At 40.3% G+C, this 24,917-nt stretch overlaps 1 protein-coding gene across 10 annotated transcripts in view; it reads right to left on the reverse strand.

Annotated features, from left to right (window-relative positions):
* Positions 1–264: 264 nt before the first annotated feature.
* The window catches only part of c3h4orf33 (chromosome 3 C4orf33 homolog), a 62,489-nt gene continuing 37,836 nt past the window's right edge, over positions 265–24,917 (reverse strand). For 4 of the 10 annotated variants that reach the window (XM_059965238.1, XM_059965235.1, XM_059965239.1 and 1 more), the window contains exons 3-7: positions 23,718–23,778; positions 17,244–17,295; positions 8,873–9,072; positions 6,751–6,855; positions 265–724 (exon numbers count right to left, since the gene is read on the reverse strand). In XM_059965238.1, coding sequence (XP_059821221.1) covers position 724; positions 6,751–6,855; positions 8,873–9,072; positions 17,244–17,295; positions 23,718–23,778 — 419 coding nt within the window. In that variant the 3' untranslated portion in view covers positions 265–723. Of the gene's footprint in view, positions 1,624–6,750; positions 6,856–8,254; positions 8,436–8,872; positions 9,073–17,243; positions 17,296–23,717; positions 23,779–24,917 lie in introns of those variants that run through there. The other 6 variants (XR_009511322.1, XR_009511321.1, XR_009511324.1 and 3 more) reach the window with 6 other exon arrangements.

Here is a 24,917-nt window from a genome sequence, read left to right on the forward strand (position 1 = left end):
AATCATCAGCTCCTGCCAACACTCTGTACTTAAACTTGAATGTGCAATATTGAAAATGCATTAAAGGGGTAATTTTGCAAAATCTTTTTTTTTCATGTGGAACCTACTGGGAAAGTGGGTTGGAGACTGGTAAAAGCCTTTAATTTATTTACTTGCTGTATTTTGTACTGTTCATTATTAAATATTAAATGTTGTGTTGTAATTTTTGGTTTATTTGATTTGTTTGAACATTTTCAAATAAACAATCTCAATTTCAAACTTTAAATGACACTATTTATTGGTTTCACATGTTACATACGTTCTTATTTAAGTCCGTGATACTGGGAAATTGCTACAATAATGTATACTTTTTGCACAGGTCTGTTAAAAATGTCACTTTTATGCTATTAAAGGATTTTATTTTCAATAATCTCTTTCACATTCAAAGCCAATTTGCAGTAAACATGTTAGCAATTCATCTGTCTTATCACAATGCAAGGTGACATTGAAGTGATTCATGTTCTGTGGTTCTTTATTAACAATTTCTATTAAATGCTATATTAAACTTGTCAACCGAAACAATTAGTTTTCTGTACAATATTACTCCAAATGTGAATGTGTCTTAATATTCAGAATTTTACATTTAACTGCTAGTGGATATATTGCAATATCAAAATAATGCTCTTTCTGATCATTTGAATTAAGGCAAGAAAATTCTGGAAACATCCAACGGTTCAGGCAAAATCTGAGGAGAGAGAAAAATAGATTAACATTTTACATGGATGTTCTTTCACATGAATAGGAAGATCTTCGCACTGACATTACGTGAGTACAAAACCAGACCAGGGAAAAGCAGGGCAGGGAATAAGCAAAAGGAGAAAGTGATAGAAATTGGTGAGGGTCGGGGGGGGGGGGGGGGACGCCAAATTTCTTCAGCCTCATGCGAAAGTAGAGGCTCTGGTGAGCTTTCTTGGCCATGGCATCACCCAGCCAGGCTACTGGTGGTGTTCTCTCCTGGGAACTTGAATTTCTCAACTCAATGTGCAGTCGCCAACAAAAGTTGCCACAAGTGATTAAAAAGAAGACATTGCAAATTCAATGGAAACAACATCAGAACAAATTTGGAAGCAAAAGGCAAAACAGAGGAAAATAAGTGCACAATTTAAGATATGATTTAAAGAATATGATTTACTCTTTAAGACCTGGTTCATAAAAAAGGTCCTATTGTTCAAACACAAGAAATTCTACAGATTTTGGAAATCTTGAGTCCTGACAAAGAGCCTCAGCCTGAAATATTGACTGTTTGTTCCTCTCCATAGATGCTGCCTGGCTTGCTATGTTCCTCCAGCATCTGCTGTTCTATTATTCAAACATTTATTGACCCACATTGGAACAGTATTGAAGGTTCAGGTTAGGGTTGGAATGAAGTATTTACTTATTAGAGCAAAGGAGGAGGCCATTCAGCCCACTGCATCCATGTGGGCTCCCAGTACAGTAATCTCCATTAGTCTCATTTCCCCTCTCCTTACTTCCCCATAAATGTGCAACTTACTTTTCCTGGCAACATGTCTTTTTCATCCTTTTTGCCACCCCACTGTATAGTAGCTCACAGAAGCCAATTTTGCAAGCACATCCCTTTGGAATCTGGGAAGGAACCATGACATAGATATTTTTCTTACATCAAAGAATCTGAGTTGGAAGAAAAAAATTCCCAAACCTGTACCCAATCAATGAGAAATTGAAATTCAGCCAATTGTTATATATTACTACCAACTTTCGTTTCCATAACAAATCGAGTTAAAATTCCATCATGATTTGACTGAAGTTTTCAAATTCCAGTTTGAGAGAACTTCGGCTGCTTACAATAAATCACATACTTCTCAAGCGAAAGGAAATCATGGCTAGTGGAAGTATGAAGTATGATGATAAGTTTTAAAAAAGCAAACTGCTGGAGAAACACAGTTGGTCAGGTAGCATCCGTGGAGGTAGAGGGATAGTTGAGACTTCAGGTCAAACCCCTACAATCTTGATGCAAGGTCTTGAAATGAAACGTCATCCATCCCCCTGCTTCCATACATGCTGTCTGACTCATTGAATTCCTCCAGATTGTTTGACTTTTGCTCGAGATTGCAACATCTGTAGTGTCCTGTGTTTTCAGGGTGCCAGGTGCTTCTGCAAAAAAAAAAATGATCCTTTTGCAGATGTTTTATTAACTATTTTCACCCCACTTCATTTTTGACAAACTTATGGCAAGTATTTTTGCACTGGCCATGTCCTTTAATAGCAGGATCATTTCCCTGTGTTTAGTGGGACAGTGACATGACAACTGTGAACTCCACAGATAGTTGCCGTTGGAAACTGCAGAGTTAAAATTTCTTCATGCATAACTGTAGAGTCAATTTTTCAGTTATTTATTCTCTTCCTCCACTTCATAGCACATTCTTGATAAGTACAATCCTATTATAAAAGACTTGCAGCCATACAATTTTAAATATTCACAATTAAATAAGAAGTGCAGGGAACCGTAAGAGTGCAGAAAGTGGCTAAAATGACTTGGAAAAACAACTATACCTGTAAGCCCTCAGTCAACAACTATTTCCCACACTGATCAATTTTCAGGTTCTTATAATGTGGTGTGAGAGATAAATTAGCTTTATTTGTCACATGTACTTCAAAACATACAGTGAAATGCATTTCCAGACCTAACCAATTCCCCTTTACCACCACTCTCCTCCGTCTAGCGGAATTAGTTCTTAATCTCAATAATTTCTCCTTTGGCTCCTACCACTTCCTCCAAACCAAGGGTGTAGCCATGGGCACCCATATGGGTCCCCAGTTATGCCTGCCTTTTTGTTGGCTTTGTGGAACAGTCCATGTTCCAAGTCTATACAGGTATCCGTCTCCTTCTTTTCCTTCGCTACATCGATGACTGCATTGGCGCTGCCTCCTGCACGCATGCTGAGCTAGTTGACTTCATTGACTTTGCCTCCAACTTTCACCCTGCCCTCAAAATTACCTGGTCCATTTCCGTCACCTCCCTCCCCTTTCTTGATCTTTCTGTCTCCATCTCTGGAGACGGCTTATCGACTGATATTTACTATAAGCCTACAGACTCTCACAGCTACCTGGACTATTCCTCTTCCCACCCTGTCTCTTGCAAAAATGCTATCCCCTTCTCACAATTCCTCCGTCTCCGCCACATCGGCTCTCAGGATGAGGCTTTTCATTCCAGGACGAAGGAGATGTCTTCCTTTTTTAAACAAAGGGGCTTTCCTTCTTCCACCATCAACTCTGCTCTCAAACGCATCTCTTCCATTTCCCGCACATCTGCCCTCACCCCATCCGCCTGCCACCCCACTCGGGATAGGGTTCCCCTTGTCTTCACCTACCACCCTACCAGCCTCCAGGTCCAATGTATAATTCTCCATAACTTCCGCCACCTCCAACGGGATCCCACTACCCAGCACATCTTTCACTCTCCCCTCTTTCTGCTTTCCGCAGGGATTGCTCCCCACGCGACTCCCTTGTCCACATCCGCCCCATCCCTTCCCACCGATCTCCCTCCTGGGATTTATCCATGTAAACGGAACAAGTGCTACATCTGCCCTTACACTTCCTCACTGCCATTCAGGGCCCCAGACAGTTCTTCCAGGTGAGGCGACACTTCACCTGTGAGTCGGCTGGTGTGGTATACTGCGTCCGGTGCTCCCAGTGTGGCCTTTTATATATTGATGAGACCCGACACAGACTGGGAGACCGTTTCGCTGAACGCCTACGCTCGGTCTGCCAGAGAAAGCAGGATCTCCCAGTGGCTACACATTTTAATTCCACCTCCCATTCTGATATGTCTATCCATAGCCTCCTCTACTGTCAAAATGAATCCAAACTCAGGTTGGAGGAACAACACCTTATATACCGGCTGGGTAGCCTCCAACCTGATGGCATAAACATTGACCTCTAATTTCCATTAATGCCCTTCCTCCCCTTCTTACCCCATCCCTGACATATTTAGTTGTTTTTTTTTCTCTTTCTGCCCATCACTCTGCCTGTTCTCCATCCCCCTCTGGTGCTCCCCCCCACATTTCTTTCTCCTGAGGCCTCCTGTCCCATGATCCTTTCCCTTCTCCAGCTTTGTATCACTTTCGCCAATCACCTTTCCAGCTCTTTGCTTCATCCCACCCCCTCCGGTCTTCTATCATTTTGCATTTCCCCCTCCCCCCACTACTTTCAAATCTCTTAGTATCTCTCCTTTCAGTTAGTCCTGACAAAGGGTCTTGGCCTGAAACATCGACAGTGCTTCTCCTTATAGATGCTGCCTGGCCTGCTGTGTTCCACCAGCATTTTGTGCGTGTTGTGTGAATTGCATTGTTTGCATCAATCAAATTAGCAAGGATTCTGTTTGGTAGCTTGCAAGTGTTGCTACACTTCCAGCGCCAACTAACCCTAAATATACATCTTTGGAATGTGGGAGGAAACTGGAGCACTCAGAGGAAACCCACACAGTCACAGGAAGAATGTACAAACTCCTTACAGACAACAGTGGGAATTGAATCCTGATCAGTGATCTCTGCTGCTGTGTAGCGATGCTACGGTGCCACCCTACTACAACTTTTTTCCATATGCTGTTTATCATTTAATTAAAGTCCTGTCGTATAGTTTGCAGTAGTTGGTGACTCCCACAGAATTTATCCAGTTACTGGAAATTTTGCTGTTTGCAACATTTTGAGGACACTTCCAGTGGTAGATAACTTAACACTTCTCAACAAGATCTGTGAGACAGAGGGCAGCTCACTGGATGGAGTCTGGTGTTTATGACAGCTTGTGTTAGCGGCTGTACATTTGGTTGTGATTTAAAAGTTCCAAGGACTAAATACCACCAATATCCTGTCTTCATTCAATCACGTTGATGCCACAGCCAGGTGGGCCCCTAGGCTGAATGGACTCTGATTACATTTATTTCTACCTCAGTAAAGCAGACAGCATAATCAAAGAACTCACACACTTCAGATATTCTCTCTTCTCCCACTTCCATTCTAGAGAAAATATGAAGCCTGAAAGCATTTACAATCAGGCTGAAGGACAGCTGCTAACGCAATTATAAGGGTTCCTTAGTCAAAAAGATGGGCTCTTGACTTCACAGTCTACCTCCTTATAATATTATTGTCTATCTGTACTGCACTTTCTCTGCAACTGCAACACTTTATTTTGGATTCCGTGACTAGCTCTTGAACTATCTCAATGCAGTTGTAATGAATTGATCTGTATGGACAGTATGAAAGACAGGTCTTTCATTGATCCTCGGTGCATATGACACCATAAACCAATTTACCATTCTGTTAGGTTTTCAAAGTTATGCTTGGAAGCAGAATATAATGTACATTCACTTTAATATAGCTGTTCAAAACTATCAACCACGAATAAAGCTAATTTCTTGAAGATATCAGAAACAATAATTCTCTTTGGTAGTATGGAACCATGTGGAGTAACTGCTTTGTAAATCCTCTACCAGTACTTCCCGTAAGATGGCAGCACGCTCAGTTGCAGTGGCCTCTTTCAATCCAGACAAAGCTGTAATTGTTTGTCCTTTATGTCTTTTTTACAATTGCAAGACATTGCTGTATATTAAGAACATGAGGTACTGCAGGTCTACCCCACCAGGGTGTTTCTTGTGAGCAGAGAAGCTGGATCTTTTGCTGGCTATGTTGCACCTGGAGCGGGAAGGCATTGGAGGCAGTGCACAGTCTAACAAATGGTTCAAATGATTATCCTGAACATTTTTTCTGGTGATTGCAAGACTCTTTTGGATACTGGTCATGCAGAATACAGTAAGCCCAGTTCACTGGTGCATTAGTGAGACCGAATGCGGCTCAGCTGGTTGTTGTGCAGACCAGATCCTCATACTCCTGTTGCAAAGGCCAAGGGGAAGAGACACTGGGGGCGGTGTGAGTTAAGGTATGACCCCTTCCACCAGAGCTGCACTCCAGTATTTGCTCAGTGGAAGACAAACAGGATAACGCTCATCTGTGGCTGCACTAACACATATTGATCAGACTGCTGCGGGCTTGCTCTTGCTAACAACATCTCACGAACTATTAATTTACAGGACATGACACGCAGGTACTTGGGCTATATTGTTATTTTCTGTGACTGTATGTTCACTGCTATCGTAATTATATGTGTTATATATGCCCCATGCTGTGTTGGTACTATGCTTTGCATCTTGGCAGGGCCAAGGAGCAAATCTGTTCATTTGGTTGTATTCACGGGTTTTGATGTACAGTTGAATGGCAGCTTTGAACTTGAGAATACGAAACGATCCTGCAATACACTTCTATGCTTTGAGTTAACTGTCAGCACTAAGTTATGAAACAGACATGTTTCCCTGAAGATAATTCATTCATTTCACATGCTGATGTGCTTTTCATTCTTGTGCTTAGATGTGGAATCTAAAAATGTTTAAAATGTGCTGTAAAAATTGTGCTGTAAAAATATCCAGTCAAAAACAGGATATTAACCTACTTCCCTCTCAGATTTGGGATATTTTACAAGATCAATATAAACTAACTTTATAAAGTTTCTAACCGTAAAACTTAAGTTCAAGAAGTTTGTATGTTCAGATAAGTTGTAATACAATCCTAGACCAAATATATTGTCAATTTTTAAATAGCACACTTGAAATCTCAATGAAGAAATGCTCAGCTGAAGAAATAAATGAGTGTCAGACAGGTACAGTATACCATAAGACAATAACAACGATTGAAACAAGCTAACCATGAAGACCCATCGGCATGCTTCCATAGATCAGACCTAGGCTGCTTCCATTCGTCTCCCATAACTGAGCTCAAGCTGAAATCCTCAAAGTATTCCAAGCGATGACTGAAACAGAAAACCACATCAATATTAAAGACATAGTACATAAAAATGACAATTAACTTAACATGGTTAAAAATGCAATTAAACACATGGGAGGGGGCTGAAATTACGAAGTCTTGTAAGGAAAGAAAGCATGGGAGTGGTCCATTGCATCTCTCAAAGTTACAACAATTTTCCAGACTTTTTGACAAGATCTCACCATATTTACAAGTAAAAGTGTTTATTAAATGAAAATAATTAAAGGGTTTTAAGCATCTCAATTTAAGAGTACAATTCCTAGTTGTAAATTAAATGGAACAGAAAGAACTGTGGAGATAGCTTTGGTTCCATTTGGCATTTGGGCTTCCTGCCAGCCATTGAAAACTTTCACTAAAGATAAGGATGGGACTTCTGCATTTAGCCTTACATGAAATGATACAAATAAAAGAGACATGTGTGGCTGCATAGCCATAAACACTACCTGTTCTTCTCTGCCCATCATTATACTCCATAGAAATATTCCTGCTTAACACGTCAGTGCACAACAATTCAGAAGAAGAGCTCGCAATACTGTCTTTGTAATGAAAAATGATCGCCCAGTAAATACCACCACTTTGTGTTATCACCATATCCTCAGAATTTAACACTTCAGTAGCAAGTTAGGCTCATAGAGTTTTTTTTATTACAAAAATGAAATTAACAAAATGAGAAACGGGTTTAGCTTCCCAACTAGTAAGATAATTTTATAATGTATTGGTGGCTTAAAGGTTTGTTTATTTCAGGAATTGCAGGCAAATTTATTTCATTAATATTACTTTCTAAATTACCATTCCCAAGTCAAAAGGCAATGTATAAACCCAGTAAATAATTTAATACTTTAACCCTAAACTTGTTTTTTTTTTGTGAATGCAATTCAAATTAGCAAATTCTAAAACTAACTCTACAATCGGTTTCAATCTATTCAAAACTACAAACATTTTAAGTTATTTCAAGGCTTTATTATATTTGTAGTATAGTAGTAAATAAAATTTTAAAATATATATATATAAGTGTGCACCATTCTGCTATGCAACTAAATGCAGAAGATAGATCTGGAACTTACTAAGATATTTTATCAAGTATCACCTTCAACTTCAAGTATCTCTTTACAGGTGATGTAGATTATTTGGTCCTTTTGTTAAAAGTTCTTGTTAAATGTTGACTATAACTATTTTACTGTGATATTTATTTTTTCTAACCAGGCTTTTATTCAATTGTCTTTCCCTATTAATCTAAGTTTAAAATATTTTCAGAAACCTCTGAAGATATCCCTATACCATTCATTCTTCCCAATTTGGCTGACAAGTGCAACTACTTCAACTATTACTATATAACAAGCTGTTAACAAGGATTTGAAAGCAAAAGAAGTCTTTCTCAAAGTCACCTTTAATCCTGCCCCAAGCAGTTAGCACCAAAGGTACAGACTCACAAAATATCAGGGAGGAGTGGAAAATAATCACATAGTTCTCCACAGCATCCCATCTGTTTGAGGATCAGCACCATCCACATTTACTTGCATGGACTTCAGAGACAGGGTTTACACAACCTTGCACAGAAATTCTTTGCTTTAAAGAGATCACAGATAAAAGCTGTAATACATATAGAAAGATACAAATGTAAAAGGCAAAGCATAGTTTCTATGTGATATGGAAATTATTTTGCCTGAGGAAATGTAAATGAAAAGTACAATTAATTGAGAAGGATGAAAACATGACATTTTGTGTGAAGCTAATGAAGTGTGCTTAAAAACACTATTACAGTACATAGTAGGGCCAATTATCCACTAGCTTGGGTTGTACATAATTTATTAAATAACAGGATCACATCTCAACATATTGGAGGGAAAAGCTGCACTAAAATGGCTTATGATACATTTGATCATTGTAAAGGTCAAATGTGTGTTCCATGGCTATTTGTGCATTCTCAGTATTAGATCTGTAATTTTATTATGTATTTAGATAGTAAGGATGGAAAACAATAAACAGCAAACACTTATACTCACAAGTTAGGCTGTTGGCCCTCGTTTACCTGCTCCTTAGGTATGGGATACAGAGCCTCATAAACTCTTTTATCACCAGAGCCATGAATCGCATAGGCATTAAACTTGTTAACTCCATCAGGAAAATAACTCCAAGGAATAAGTGCTTTGCCTTCCCAATTTTGATCATGAATTGTAGAATCGTATTTTAAATCCAGTTCTTTCTAATGTGAAGAGAAAACAGTTAATAACTTCATACCTTTGAATTTCAGCCTAATTTTTGAAAGTTGACACAACTGTATTTTGAACAATTGAATCTTCAAAACCCAATCATGTGAACAAGAAAATATAAAGTCTAGATAAATAATAATTGCTACATTGGGCTCTCAGAACACTTCTCCGTTGTGCTAATTCCAGCAAACAAACCACTAAACAAATGGGTCAAACCAGTTCTAAAGCTGGTGAGAACCTGGCCTGAAGGGGTAATTTCAGCATTGCAGGACTGCTTTGAAAGTGGAGAATGTTCAGGGAGGCTACTACCTATGGCAACCACGTTAACATCCACGAAGATGTGGATTCTATGAGCAGTGCTAAAATAACTATCAAATTTAGATTTGGAAGTCTCTAAGGTACTACTCTCAACTACATAACTAGGTAGTTCCACAATTCGCTGTGTAAAGAAAAGCTTCCTGATGTGAGTCTGAAATCCCCCTTGAACCAGTCTCCATCTATGGCCCTGTGTCCTCAATGATGGATTAATTTTGAAGTAGCAGCTGGTATCCACCTTACTATACCTGTACCCTTAATGATCTTGGGTACTTCTACCATGTTTCTCTCTCTCTCTCTCTCTCTCACTCACACAAACACACACACACACACACACACACACACACACACAATGTCTCTTCTCATTCTAGGTCAACATAAGCTAAAATGATTTAATTCTTTCAGGCTTTCTTCATACCTCACACCCTGCAGACCTGGAATGAGTCTAGTCACCCTTCTCTCGATTCTCTCCAGTGCTTTCACATCCCTCACATTATATGGAGACCAAAAATTGTACGCAATTTCCTAGGTGTGGCCTCAGAAGCACATTACACAGCTTAAGGAGAACATCTCTTGGACTCTACTGAGCACGTTGTATAGCCCAACAGTCTATTAGCCTTCCTAATCACTTCTGTTTCATTCTCTAGATGATAATAGTGATGAATCTACCAGGGCACTCAAATCCTTCTCTACAGTGCACCTTCTGACTCAAGCCCCACCCCCTAATGCATATTTATATCTAATATTTCTATTTCCCATATGTAATACTTAACATTTATTTACATTAAATTTCATTTGCCATTTATCTGCCCACATCTGGATTCTGTTTAAATCTAACTGTGTTGATCTTGCTGCCTGAATGCTACCAGCCCAGCCCCCTAACTTTGTGTCATTAGCAAAACTTTACTCATTTATTTGTTATGTGGTTATCCAAATCATTAATGTAAATTAAAAACAGCAGCTGCCCCAAAACTGATCCCTGTGGAATCCTTTTATATCTTCTTGGTGTGAAAATGATCCTCTCACCATCACTCATTGTTTTCTGTTTTTGAGCCAATTCTGCACCCATTCACACACCTTATCCTGAATCCCTACCTCCTGTGGCTTGATTATTAGTCACTCATGGGGTTCCTTGTGAAAAGCCTTCTGAAAGTCCAAGTAAAAGGTATCAACTGCTCTGTAGTTATCATAAATTTTAGTTGCCTCTTCATAGAACTCCAACATATTTGTAAACATGATTTCCCCTTTCTAAAGCCATGCTGGCTTTCTACTAACATGCTTGCTCTTAACAGTTGCTTTTCCATCTAATTCTTTATGATTATTTCCATTATCTTGCCTGCGATACACTTTAAGCTTACAGGTCTATAGTTACCAGGGTCACTGCAGTCACCATTCTTATATACTGGGAAACATTAGCTCATTTGCAGTCCTTATTGATTTCACCATCTTCAACTACTTTTGAAAAATACATGTTAGAGGTTTGCATATATAATCACAGTTCTCTCTCTACCCTTGGATATATGTTGGCTGCTCTCTGGAAATTTATTAACATTCAGCCTTTTCAGCTAAAGCAGGACCAAAATATTTTCTTAAATCTCTACGAGGAAATCTGCAGATGCTGGAAATTCAAACAACACACACAAAATGCTGGTGGGACACAGCAAGCCAAGCAGCATCTATAAGGAGAAGCACTGTCGACGTTTCGGGCCGAGACCCTTCGTCAGGACTAACCGAAAGGAAAGATAGTAAGAGATTTGAAAGTAGTGGGGGGGGAGGGGGAAATGCATAATGATAGGAGAAGACCAGAGGGGATGGGATAAAGCTGAGCTGGAAAGGTGATTGGCGAAAATGATACAGAGCTGGAGAAGGGAAAGGATCATGGGACGGGAGGCCTCGGGAGAAAGAAAGGGGGAAGGGGAGCACCAGAGGGAGATGGAGAACAAGCAGAGTGATGGGCAGAGAGAGAGAGAAAAAAAACAACTAAATATGTCAGGGATGGGGTAAGAAGGGGAGGAGGGGCATTAACGGAAGTTAGAGAAGTCAATGTTCATGCCATCAGGTTGGAGGCTACCTAGCCGGTATATAAGGTGTTGTTCCTCCAACCTGAGTGTGGCTTCATCTTGACGGTAGAGAAGGCCATGGATAGACATATCAGAATGGGAATGCGACACGGAATTAAAATGTGTGGCCACTGGGAGATCCTGCTTTCTCTGGCGGACTGAGTGTAGGTGTTCAGTGGAACGGTCTCCCAGTCTGTGTTGGGTCTCCCCTTCTTACCCCATCCCTGACATATTTAGTTGTTTTTTTTTCTCTCTCTCTCTGCCCATCACTCTGCCTGTTCTCCATGTCCCTCTGGTGCTCCCCCCTCCCCCTTTCTTTCTCCCGAGGCCTCCCGTCCCATGATCCTTTCCCTTCTCCAGCTCTGTATCACTTTCGCCAATCACCTTTCCAGCTCTTAGCTTCATCCCACCCCCTCTGGTCTTCCCCTATCATTTAGCATTTCCCCCTCCCCCCACTACTTTCAAATCTCTTAGTATCTTTCTCTTCAGTTAGTCCTGATGAAGAGTCTCGGCCCGAAACGTCAACAGTGCTTCTCCTTAGATGCTGCCTGGCCTGCTGTGTTCTACTAGCATTTTGTGTCTGTTCTTAGATCTCTAAGTCACTTAAAAAAAACCTTAACTTTCTCTATACCTTCGCAGATGAACAGCAAAATAGGAGTTAAGAGTATCCACTATGTCTATTCCTGCAAAATTTAGCACTCCACTATTATTTCTAATGCATTTAACTTCCTCCTTGACTTTTCTTTTACTACTAAAGTATTCAAAAAATCTCTTAGGGTCAATTTTAGCATTATCAGCAATATCCTTCTCAACCTGCCTTTTTGCAATCTGAATTTCCCTCTTGACTCTAGCTGTCATATTTTCATAAACCCTAAGGAGGGAAAAAAAAGGATCAGTTATGATTGAATGGCGGAGCAGATTCGATGGATCAAATGGCCCAATTCTGCTCCTATATCTTCTGGTCTTATGGTCCAAGGTTAACATCATTATAATCTTTTCTATATTCCTTATATAGCTGTCTTGTCCCCAATAATTTTAAAGTATTTTTATGTATATGTATATTTAAGAATTTTTTTTTTATTGTCCATATAGTTGATCTATTTTTTTCTACTGCATTCCCCAACATTGGGTATGAACATTTCCTGCACTCCTGTATTACCTCTTTAAATCCTCAACTGACTCAACATCAAGTACTTCCTTCCAGCCTACCTTCTGAATGAAGTCTTTGCCTCACCTGCACAAACTTTGCCTTTCAGAATTCAACTTAATGGCTTTGATTTTTACTGAAATACTTGTTCAAAAAAACTTTGAGACTAACAATGTTACAATCTCTTGTCCTTAAATGCTTCACAACTTCTGTACATGTAGTTCTACCCTGTTACAGACTATCAAATCACGACAGGCCTCCCTTTTTGTTGGTGCATTAACGGGGTCAAAAAGCAATCATTCAATAACTCAATGAACTTACATTCCTGTAATCAATTAATCACTGGGTTCTCCCACTCGAAATTTGAGAAATTAAAGTCACCCCTAACTATAACATCACCCTTAGAACTTGCTTTTTTAATATCCTGATAGAGTTGTCCATTTAAATCACTATCAGCATTACACCCAATGTTATTCATTTATTTTTATGGCTCTCCATTCTCACCCAGACATCTTCACTAAGACTCAATTCATTTCTTATCATAAGCAGCCTCATGTTTAAGTTATGTGTAAGGCTACTCCTCCACCTTTACAATCTTGCCTATCTTTCTTAAGTAAAGTATATCCTTTAATACTGCCAAAAGGTCTCGGCCTGAAACGTCAACTGTTGCCTGCTGAGTTCCTCCAGCATTCTGTGTGTGTTCGTTGAATACCATATTCATCACCATCGTTTGAGGTCAGCCAGGTTTCAGCTATTGCTATCAGATCATACTTACATGCATGTATATAATTCCAGCTCGTTTATTTTATTCTTAATACTTCTTGGAGTTATACAGGCCATCCTTAGTGGATTACTGATGTTTCCATTCTCAGACATCCCACCCTGCAAAAATTCATTTCAGGGAGGTAGCACCATCAATTTGCGGGAGATTCCTGGAACTTCCGGGATAGGTGGAATGTCTGCAATAGAGTAGCTCCTGAGCAGCTAGCCAGCTAGTTTAAATAATGTTAGCTATGCTGATGAACGAATGACACCTGTTAAACTCACCTCAACAGTCATTTAACCTACAATGGGCAATAGAAAAGTCACTGTTGCAAACAGTGCAGTGAGCAACACTGTCATTATTTTTGACCTCTATTAGGCAGGGGTCCACTTTAGTGTAGTCTGGGGTGAAGTACGTTTTATATTTTCTTATTTTTGGAACACTCAGCCATGGTGCATTCTTTGTCTCTCACTCTCTCTCTCTCTCGCTCTAAAAAAAAATCGATTTCCAGGACATTGTATATAATTTGCGGGCGTCAGGGAGCCGCTATCAATATGTGGAGACTCCCAGAACTTCCGGGTGAGGTGGGATGTCTGCATTCTACTCTGACCCATTTTTATATTTTTGAAGCCTATAATCGGTTTATGTCCTAATATATTATTCTCCGCTAAGGTGTTTAAACAGTTGTTGAGCTTGGCCTGTTTGAAGTTCCCTACCTCGTCCCCCCTCCCATTCCCTAATTTAAACAGTCCACAGCTAACTGAAGCATACACCTTTTCAGTACAAGAGTCATCCTCCAGTTCAAATGCAACCCATCCTGGCGGTACAGCTTCCATCTGCCCCAAAAGGTGCCCCAATGTCCCATAAACCTATACCGCTTTAATCTATACCATGATCTGAGACATGCATTATATCTTCTGTCTCCTCCATCTTACCTGGACTGGCGTATAACACAGGCAGAACATCCAAGAAGGCCACCTTGACAATTCTGTCTCTCAGCTTCCCACCTAACTTCTTAAATTTGTCTTGCAGAACTCACAGCGAGCCCTTAGCTATGTCATTTGTCAGCTAACCTGTCAAAATGACTATTGTCCTGTGGCATTAACATCAACCAATATGAAATGATTTGAGCGGCTGGTCATGGAGCCCATTAAAGTCTTTCCCGCAGCTGCACTGGACCTTTCTAGTTCACTTATCGCTCAAATCAATCTGCTGACAAAGCTATAGCCTCTGCCCTCCACTCTGTCCTGTCCCACCTGGAAAACAGGGTCTCAAATGCTAGGCTGCTGTGTATAGACTTCACTTTGGCGTTTAGCACCATCATGCCCGAAATTGGTGGGGAAACCCTCCTAGCTGGGTCCCAACACCACCCTCTGTAACTGGATCCTGGACTTCTTAATGGAAAAGCAACAATCATTCCGTGTGGGCAGCAACGTCTCCAGTCATATTATGCTGAACACTGGCACTACCACGGGCTGTGTGCTCAGTCCACTGCTGTTCACACTGCTAACTCATGACTGTGTTGCAGGATTCAGCTGAAGCTGTGTCATTAAGTTTGTGGATGACATGACGACTACGATGTTGCATCAGAGTACAGAGAGGAAGTGGAGTGGCCAGTGGACTGGTGTGAGAACAACAACCCAAGTCTAAATGTGGGGAAGACCAAGAAAACCATTGCATGAACTATCCCCCTCTGTACATACATGGCTCCTCTGCAGAGAGAGTTACTGTAAAAGCACCAAGTTCCTGGGAGTTCGCATCACAGATTACCTCAACTGGTCCCTCAATGTAACCTCCCTGAATAAAGAGGCAGCACCTTCACTTCCTAAGGAGATTGAGGCAAGTGAGGCCCGCCCCCTCCCCCCCCCCCCCGACTATTTCACAGGAGCACCATTGACAGCGTCCTGACAAGCTGCATCTTCACCTGGCATGGTAGAAGCAGAGCCTCAGACTGGAAGTCCCTACAAAGCACTGTGAGAATGGCTGAGAGGATCTAGGAGTCTCCCTACGATCCATTGGGGACGTTTATCAGCGTCCCGTGTACACAGGGGCCTTGGTATTATCGAAGATCCCACCCATCTATCCAGCATCCTTTCTGACTTGCTACCATCAGGCAGGAGGCCCCGATGCATTAAGACAAGAGTGGTCAGGATGGAAAACTGTTTCTTCCCTAAGGCCATTGGGCTTCTGAACACCCTGCTGCATAGCATTCGTTATGTCAACAGTCAACCAGTCAACAATATTTAATCTATGCACTTTACTTTGTTTATTTAACTGTAATTCATTTGTAGATGTTATTCAAACTGGTTAAATGACAATAAACTTGACCTGACATGAAGGACCAACAGTTGTGAATAGGATATTACATAAGAAAATGCATTCATTTCAAATAAGTTTATCTGAATTTCCACTAAAAAAAGATGTTCAAAGCCTCACTTTTATGTGATGCTATTGACAATTAGGTGCAGAACTATTTTAGTTATTCTAGTACAAAGAACATGTGAATTTCTAGCAATGTGTCTTTTAAAAGCAAAAGTTTCACATTAATATTGTTTAGTAAAATATTAGAAGCAAGTGTTATTTTTACAATATAGGCATAGAGAAAAAGGAAAAAAAAGGTCTATGTAAAGTAAAAAGGTCTAAGTAAATGACAAAATTAATGAACATAAACGACAGAAGTAATGAATATATGGGAAGAGGAATGGTATGAGACAAAATGAGACAATTATAGGAAAAGTAAAGATGGAACTAGAGAAGGTGAGAAACAGAAGAATCATGAAACTGTTGAATTCAGTATTGTACTCTACAGCTAGTTCCATAACTGAAGGACGGGGTTCTATTTCTCATTTCCTCATTGAACATTGAAACAGGGTGAAAACTTTGGAAGACAACCCATAGTGGAAGTCAGGCAGTAAATTAAAACAGCTGGCCACTACAAACTTGGAACAGACTTCTGCACAGAACAGATGTGATCTATAAAGTGCTCACCTAATTTACAATTTGAATCCCAATTGCAGAGATCCCATTTGAGCAATGACTACGTTATACTGAATAGAAATATGTACATGTTATTCATTGCTTTTTAAGGAAGCAGAATTTGGGACCACGGGCTATAAGAAGAAAACCAGTGAAGGGCTTGTGCTACATTTCCTGTGATGGTATGGGAAGGTGTAGTGGTGTCTGTGACAGAGATATGGTCACAAAGAAACCTGTCACTTTGGATGGTAGATAGGGATAGCAAAGCTGTGTTAGATGGTAGGATATTATTGCAGGTGTCAGAAATGACAAAAACAGACCAGTGAATATGGACACTGGTAGAGCATTTCTACTGCCCAACTGCAAAGGAAATGAAACTAGGAAGAGCAAAAATACAGGATACTGAATGGACATAGTCGAAATGCCTGTTAAATATAAGCCAAGGGAATCCTCAGTTTAAGACAAAAAAATTGGAAGGTAGCATGATAAGAATTTGGAAACGGTCATCAAACTTAAACATTAATTCCATTACTTTCGCCACAAAATATTATATTTTTATTTCAGGATTTTACATCTCTTCTGGGGAAGGCATGGCCTGTACAAAAGAGATGGGTTAAACCTGAACTTGAGAGGGACCAACGCCCTCACAAGCAGTTTTACTAGAGCTGTTAGGGACAGTTTCAACTTCGTTGGCCTAGGAATTGGAACCAGAGTGTTAAGTCAGATGGTGTGTCAATTACTTTACCTTTGAATGCTCCACAGAAAACTTACCAAGATCACATTGAAAATTTGGGACACCAGAAGCATTACGGAGTAAAATTAATTAGATTTGTGATTCATTTTGCTAAAATCTACTTTGAATGGTCAAAATCATTATTGTATTCTTTTAATGTAATTGCTTACCTTCCATGCTTTTCTTTTACCAGCAAGTAATAACACCAAATGTTGTCCATGTCTAGCAATATGAAAAGAGGGTAAACATTTAAGACTGAAATTAAGGTAGCTAAGGAAAGAAACATGAATTACACTGTATAGCTTAAAAGAAAAATAAGTTACTTTTGAATTCTTGATCAAATAGATTAAGAGGGAAAAGAAACATTTTTTTAGAGAAAACAATCCAGACAGATTTCTTACATATCATAGGCAGCTGCCTAGATTGATGTTAATGAAGGTAAGTGAACAGTAGAAAGTGGAAAAATACCACGTGCAGAGATACCTTAAACAATCATGACAAGGCACACCAATGATCATGGGTGTAGACACATAGCTTGGAAACTGATTGATGTCCTAAGACTATAGCAGTGCAAAGTGCAAAAAAACAATTAACTAAGTCTGAGAATAGAACTATATCTAGCGAAGGGGAATGATGAACTTCAGATGACTATACCTAAATTTTATACCTAATATACCTAATTATACCAAATCTATACCTAGATTTTCAGAAGGCATTCCATAAGGTGCCACATAGGAGATTAGTGAGTAAAATCAGAGCTCATGGCATTGGGGGCAGGGTTTCAACATGGATAGAAAACTGGTTGGCAGATAGAAAGCAAAGGGTAGCAGTGAATGGGTGTTTCTCAGACTGGCTGGAGGTGACTAGTGGGGTACCACAGGGCTCTGTATTGGGACCACAGCTCTTTACGATTTATGTCAATGATTTAGATGAGGGCATTGAAAACTATATCAGCAAGTTTGCTGACGATACTAAACTGGGTGGCAGTGTGACATGCGAAGAGGACGTTCGGAGAATACAGGGAGACTTGGATAGGCTGAGTGAGTGGGCAGATACTTGGCAGATGTCATTCAATGTGAATAAATGTGAAGTTATCCACTTTGGAAGCAGGAACAAGAGGGCAGAGTATTGTCTGAACGGTGTAGAGTTAGGTAAGGGAGAAATGCAAAGAGACCTAGGAGTCCTAGTTCACCAGTCAATGAAGGTGAATGAGCAAGTGCAACAGGCAGTGAAGAGGGCAAATGGAATGTTGACCTTTGTTACAAGGGGAATTGAATACAAGAGCAAGGATGTCCTTTTGCATTTGTACAGGGCACTGGTGAGACCACACCTGGAATATTGTGTACAGTTTTGGTCTCCAGGTTTAAGGAAGGACATTCTGGCAATTGAGGAAGTGCAGCGTAGATTCACTAGGTTGATTCCTGGGATGGCAGGGCTGTTTTACGCAGAGAGATTGGAGAGATTGGGCTTGTACACGCTGGAATTGAGGAGATTGAGAGGGGATCTGATTGAAACTTTTAAGATAATTAAAGGATTTGATAGGATTGAGGCAGGAAATATGTTCCAGATGTTGGGAGAGTCCAGTACCAGAGGGCATGGATTGAGAATAAGAGGTCAGTTATTTAAAACAGAGTTGAGGAAGAGCTTCTTCTCCCAGAGAGTTGTGGAGGTGTGGAATGCACTGCCTCGGAAGACGGTGGAGGCCAATTCTCTGGATGCTTTCAAGAAGGAGCTAGATAGATATCTGATGGATAGGGGAATGAAGGGATATGGGGACAAGGCAGGGACTGGGTATTGATAGTGAATGATCAGCCATGATCTCAGAATGGCGGTGCAGACTCGAGGGGCCGAATGGTCTACTTCTGCACCTATTGTCTATTGTCTATGAGCGTTGACTGCTGGCAGGCAGTTACAGGATTGTGCAGGAGCTTGCAATTACCGTAAATTCCGGACTATAAGCCGCTACTTGTTTCCCACGCTTTGAACACTGCGGCAACACTGCGGCCTATACTACGGTGCGGCAAATGCATGTTTTTTTTTTCATGCCGCCAAAAACATTTTGCCTTGTAACAGTAGACCAATAAAATTGATGAGTAGTTCACAGAGGTCCAATGAAATTGTACGATAAATCAAGTGCACTTTCACAATTAAATTACTGTAAATCAGTCATTTGTACTCATCCTCATCAACATGGAAAACACTTGAAGAAAAGCATATGACGCAGCTTTTAAGTTAAAGGCGATCAATCTGGCGGTTGAAGAAGGAAATCGAGCTGCTGCACATAATCTTGGCATAAATGAATCGATGTTGAGACGGTGGAAACGCCAGCGTGAAGAACTGAGTCAATGCAAAAAGACGACAAAAGCTTTCAGAGGTAATCATAGCAGATGGCCCGAACTTGAAAACTTTCTTGAAGACTGGGTTAACACACAGAGAGCAGGCGGCCGCGGTGTTTCCACCGTGCAGATCAGACTGAAGGCTAAAGCAATCGCCACCAAAATGAAAATCGAAGATTTTAGAGGTGGGCCATCGTGTTTTAGATTTATGAGACGAAAAGGCCTGTCTGTCAGGGTACGCACGACTCTGTGTCAGCAGCTCCCTCCCGACCTCGAGGAAAAGCTTGCTAACTTCCGCACATTCACTCAAACAAAGATAGCGGTGAATTCCACCGGGTCAGATGATATCATAAATATGGATATAATATGGATAAATATATGGATAATATGGATAAATATGGATATCATAAATATGGATATAAATATGGACCTTTGACGTTTGACCCGCCTCTCACTTGGACTATTAATAAAAAGGGTGACTCGTCCATCACACTGAAAACAAGTGGCCATGAGAGAACGCATTTTACTTGTGTTCTAAGCTGCACAGCATCCGGACTAAAGCTTCCACCGATGGTGATTTTTAAGCGGCTGACAATGAAAGTTCAGTGAAAGCTGCCATCAAGAGTACAAACTCAATTCCAGCTGTGATTCCTGGGGGCACCACGAAGTATTTGCAGCCACTGGACATCAGCGTGAACCGGGCATTTAAAGTGGCGCTGCGCGTTGAGTGGGAGGCTTGGATGACGAGCGGCGAGAAATCCTTTACCAAAACAGGACGCATGCGAAGAGCATCTTTAACTCAAGTCTGCCAGTGGATCCTAAATGTGTGGAGCTGTGTCACAACATCCACCATCACCAACGGGTTTCGAAGGGCTGGACTGCTGCGTGATGAAGAGGACCGCGTGCGCTCAAGTGAGAGCGACAACGAAGAGACTGAAGTGAGTGACGAGATCCTGAGGTTATTCAATTCGGACACTGAAGAAGAGGACTTTGATGGTTTTAGTGCGCAGGAGGAAGATGAAGAAGGCGATCAATAACTTTTCTTGGTAGGCTGCAGTATATATATTTTTTTTACCAGTCATTAGGAGATATTGGAATGTTGTTCGTGCACTGTTCAGTGAATAAGTATACGCAACGTAATTTGTGTGTTACCGATACGTATGTATATTTAAAAGTAGCTGTGTTACAGGCATTGTTCGAAAAAAAAGCATTTGCAATATATATTTGTTTATGTTACCATACGGATTTAATTAAAAGTTAAAAAATCCTCACGTGTAATATCTTTCTGTGTAAATATCTCATATTACAACGTGGGACACCTGCGGCTTAAAATCCGGTGCGGCCTGTACAAGTACAAAATTGATTTTCTTTCTAAAATTAGAGCGTGCAGCTTTTAATCAGGTGCGCTCTGTAGTCCGGAATCTACAGTAGATCAAATGAGGATTCCCGGTTTGGGAAGGTGTGAAAGGGATCATACTATTTTTCTCCATTTATTCACTTCTGGCATCAGGGGCAAAACAGGGATTTATTGCCCCTGAGAATGAGAAGCTGAGTTGCTTTTGCATCCTTCTGGTGAAGAGACTCCGGAGTATTGATGGGTAGGGTGTTTCAGGATTTAAACCTTGTGAGGACAAGAAATGGCAATATATTTCTAAGTCGGAATGTGCGAGCTTTGGAGGTGTTCCCATGTACCAGCTGACCTTCTCCTTCTTCGTGGCACAGGTTGGAAGATGGGCATCAACTAGTACATTCTGTAAATGATACTGTAACCTATGTGTACCAATGGTGGTGAAAATGAGTACTAAGGGCAGTGAATGGAGGGCCTATCATGAGGGCTGGTTTGGCTTGCACTATGTTGAGCATCTTGAAAGTTGTTGAAGCTGCATTCATCCATGCAAGTGAAGGATATTCCATTACTCTCCTGAACTTGTACCATGTAGATAGTGGAAAGGAGGTGAGTCACTTGTTGTGGAATACCGAGTCTCTGACCTGTTCTTGTAGCTAATATCACAAGAACAAACCTCCACACCTTCAAGGACACTTCGAAAGGTGGTGCCTCACTAACAACCTTCACCATCGGGGACGTGCCCTCCTCTCACTTCTAGCGTCAGAGAGGAGGTACAGGAACTTGAAATGCATACTCAATGTCTTATAAATAGCTTCTTCTTCTCCATCATCAGACTACCTGAACACTCAATGAACTCATTTCCTTCCTTTTTTGCATCTTTAATTGATTTTTTTTTCAATTGTAACTTAAAAGTAATTTTTAATGTTGTTACGAATGTGAAGCAACTCTGAGGGGCCAAAGGGTACAAAGTCGCCCCCTCCTTTTTGAGAATCACAAGATCGCTATTTTTTCGGGTCTGGGACCCAGGAAATGAGAGAGAGACACTCAGAATACACGAGGTTTGGAATGTGTCCTGACCTCAGCGGAACGGAACCACTGATAAATGCCATTGTCTCTTGGAGACGGAATTGTGTATTGAGTACTGTACTATTCATTGAAGCCCCTCAGGGGACAACCAGAGTGGTCTGGTTGAGGGATTGCATCATCCCAACCTGATTGACATCTGAGACCCCGTGAGTAAGGATAAAAGAGGGGTCTGGGGAACAACCCCTTTAGACACACCAGGAGAAACGCCGGAAATCCCATGACAGCGTTTTATAGCAAAAGCTGGTGGGGACTCATGTGCGTTCTTCCTTGCCAGGGTGGCAGGCTCACCACGGAAGAACAGTTTAGCTAAAGGAGAGGTCACAATTGAACGGCCACGACAACGAGACACCTGACGGATCAAAATCATAAAGGAGGGTTGGAAAAACCCGTAGCGGTAAATGTTCCCATTATCTCTCTCTCTCTCTCTCTCTCTCTCTCTCTCCGACAAAGTGCAACACAGCGACAACCAAAAGACGGCAGCTTGTGGAACTGCAGTGAACTTTATATTTCCATCCGACAATACATTATCCCCTAGACAATGATAGAGCTTATTTCTTATTGATTATTATTATACCCGCACTTTTAGATTTAGTATTGATGATGTATATTAGCTGTATATTTGCATTGATATTATTTTTGTGTATTTTTACTAATAAATACTGTTAAAAATAGTATCATCAGACTTCAACAGACGTCTCTATCTTTGCTGGTAAGTTACCCAGTTACGGGGTTCATAACAATGTCTTGCATTGGACTATTGACACAAAGCAGCAAATTTCATGACATATTGAATGTCAGTGATAATAAACTTAATTCTGATTCTGATTCAGTAGACCACACAGGCAACTCAAACATAAATCAAAATATTGTAAATGGTACAGTTACGTGGTACACACGAGGAACACAGAATAACAAAACTTTAAATTTCACATTTTTGTTTATGCTTATTTTTCACAGAAATGTAATTTTAACATGCAAAAGTGTGATATGATAGAAGTATTACAAATCTCTGTGTCCAATTTTCTGGGATCAACGAACAAGAATAAGTGTTAAAGACCTTAGGCTTACTGTACTTTAGCTGAAGTCAATGGAATATTTTAGTAAGAACAGAAAAGTAATAGGAGCAAGAGTAAGTTATTTGATCCCTCAAGCTCTGTTATTCACTAAAATCATAGCTAATCTGAATTTGGCCCCTCTCCTACAGGTGTCATAGATGCGAGTGAGGACAATGGAAGGGTAGCTTGTGTGGCAAGATAAAGTGTTGAGCATTGTCTCTTTTGCCATGTGTTCTTATTCTGTTTTTTTGATTACTTCTCATCTGCCGAAGACAGAATCACATTCTAACTACAGAGTTTCTCCTAACATTTCAGGTCATTTAATTTTGCCAGCTGATTCACATGTTGGTCATTTTACCCAAGGTTCCTTTTGTACAGTTTTGCAATGTGCCGTCTATTTTTATGTCAAATGTGTAACTGGCTATTTAAACTGCACTACAGTGCAGTTCAGCATTAGGAAAGGCTGATTCTTCTGTGATTGAGCAGCAAACAGTTATTTTGTAGTCCATTGTGCTTAAGCATCACACTGGAGACACCAATGAGCATAGTACTGCTGCTAATAGCAGTTTACCTAGCAGGATACTAATAATATAGAACTGGAAAATATTGCACCAAAAAGACCAGCTGTTAATGCAGCATTGATGCATCTATAAACATGAATAAAATTCCTTAATGGCCCATCAACATAATTTTCATCTATGCAATGTCACTTTTTTTTCCCAGTGCAACACAAGTAAATTTCTAGGCCTGCATAGATTATAATACAGAGATTCAAAACTATCCACAGCATTCAAGTGTGAGAAAAATATTGATACTCACGGACAGAGTTCCACTTCAAGATATAGTTCTTTGCAGCTATTCAAGAAAAACGCTTCCACAACTATCAAACACAGAAAAATTAAAAAGCTAAGGCTGAAGAAAGCAATTTTCAAAACATTATGTAACTATTTATGTTACTGAATAAAGTCTTGACACCAGACCAGCATTAATATGTAGGATGTTCAGCCAGCACCCAAGACCATGGGCTCCTCTATATTCAAGATTTTAGACCAAGGTCCAAAATTTGTTTCAGTTCACTGAGCTTACAACTTAAACTTTATCTGTCCCCTTCAACTCAAATTTCTGCCAATAATAACAAGAACATGGGATCTAAATGGGATCTAAATGAGAGAATGAGGGTGAAAAACATGAACAAACATAAACAAGATTAGAAAGTAATAACAAGACAGAAATAAATAAGGAATTTTTTTTCTTTTAAATATGACATTTCTTAAACAAATAATGAACTGAACAGAATAGATTACATGCCTGTTTACTCCCTGAGGTTGATTGATGGTGAATATCAGTGAAGTTACTTTTTAAAATTAATAACTAAAACAGGTTGGCATAAATAATTAAACGTTGTCATAGGGACATTGATAGGATGCAGTGCTGGGCTGAGAGTTCAATGTGTTAAAGTGTGAAGTGATACACTTTGGAAGGTCAAACTTGAAGGCAAAGTATAAAGTTAATGACAAGATTCGTGGCAGTGTGGAGGATCAGAGACATCGTGGGACCAAAGTCCAAAGCCTCTGAAAGCTGCCACAATTGCTATGTCGATCCTCACTAAACAGTGACTGAGCTCAAAAGCTGCAAGGTAATGTTGCAGCTCTATCTACAAAACTCTGGAGTATTGCATTCAGTTGTGATTTCCTCAAGGATGTGGAAGCTTTAGTGAGGGTAGAAAGGAAATTTATCAGGATCACAAACAAGAGAAAATCTGCAAATGCTGGAAATCAAAGTAATAAACACAGAATGCTGGAGGAACTCAGCAGGCCAGGCAGCTCCTATGGAAAAGAGTAAATAGCCGATATCTCAGGCTGAGACCCTTCATCAGGACTGGAAAAAAAAGAGATGAGAAGTCAGAGTAAGAAGGTGAGAGGAGCAGAGGAAGAAGCACAAGGTAGTAGGTGATAGGTAAAACCAGGGGGGAGGGGAAGTAAAAAGCTAGGGAGACGATTAGTGAAAGAGATAAAAGGC

The sequence above is a fragment of the Hypanus sabinus genome, chromosome 3 (assembly GCF_030144855.1).
Source record: "Hypanus sabinus isolate sHypSab1 chromosome 3, sHypSab1.hap1, whole genome shotgun sequence".
In the NCBI taxonomy this organism is placed as follows: Eukaryota; Metazoa; Chordata; class Chondrichthyes; order Myliobatiformes; family Dasyatidae; genus Hypanus; species Hypanus sabinus.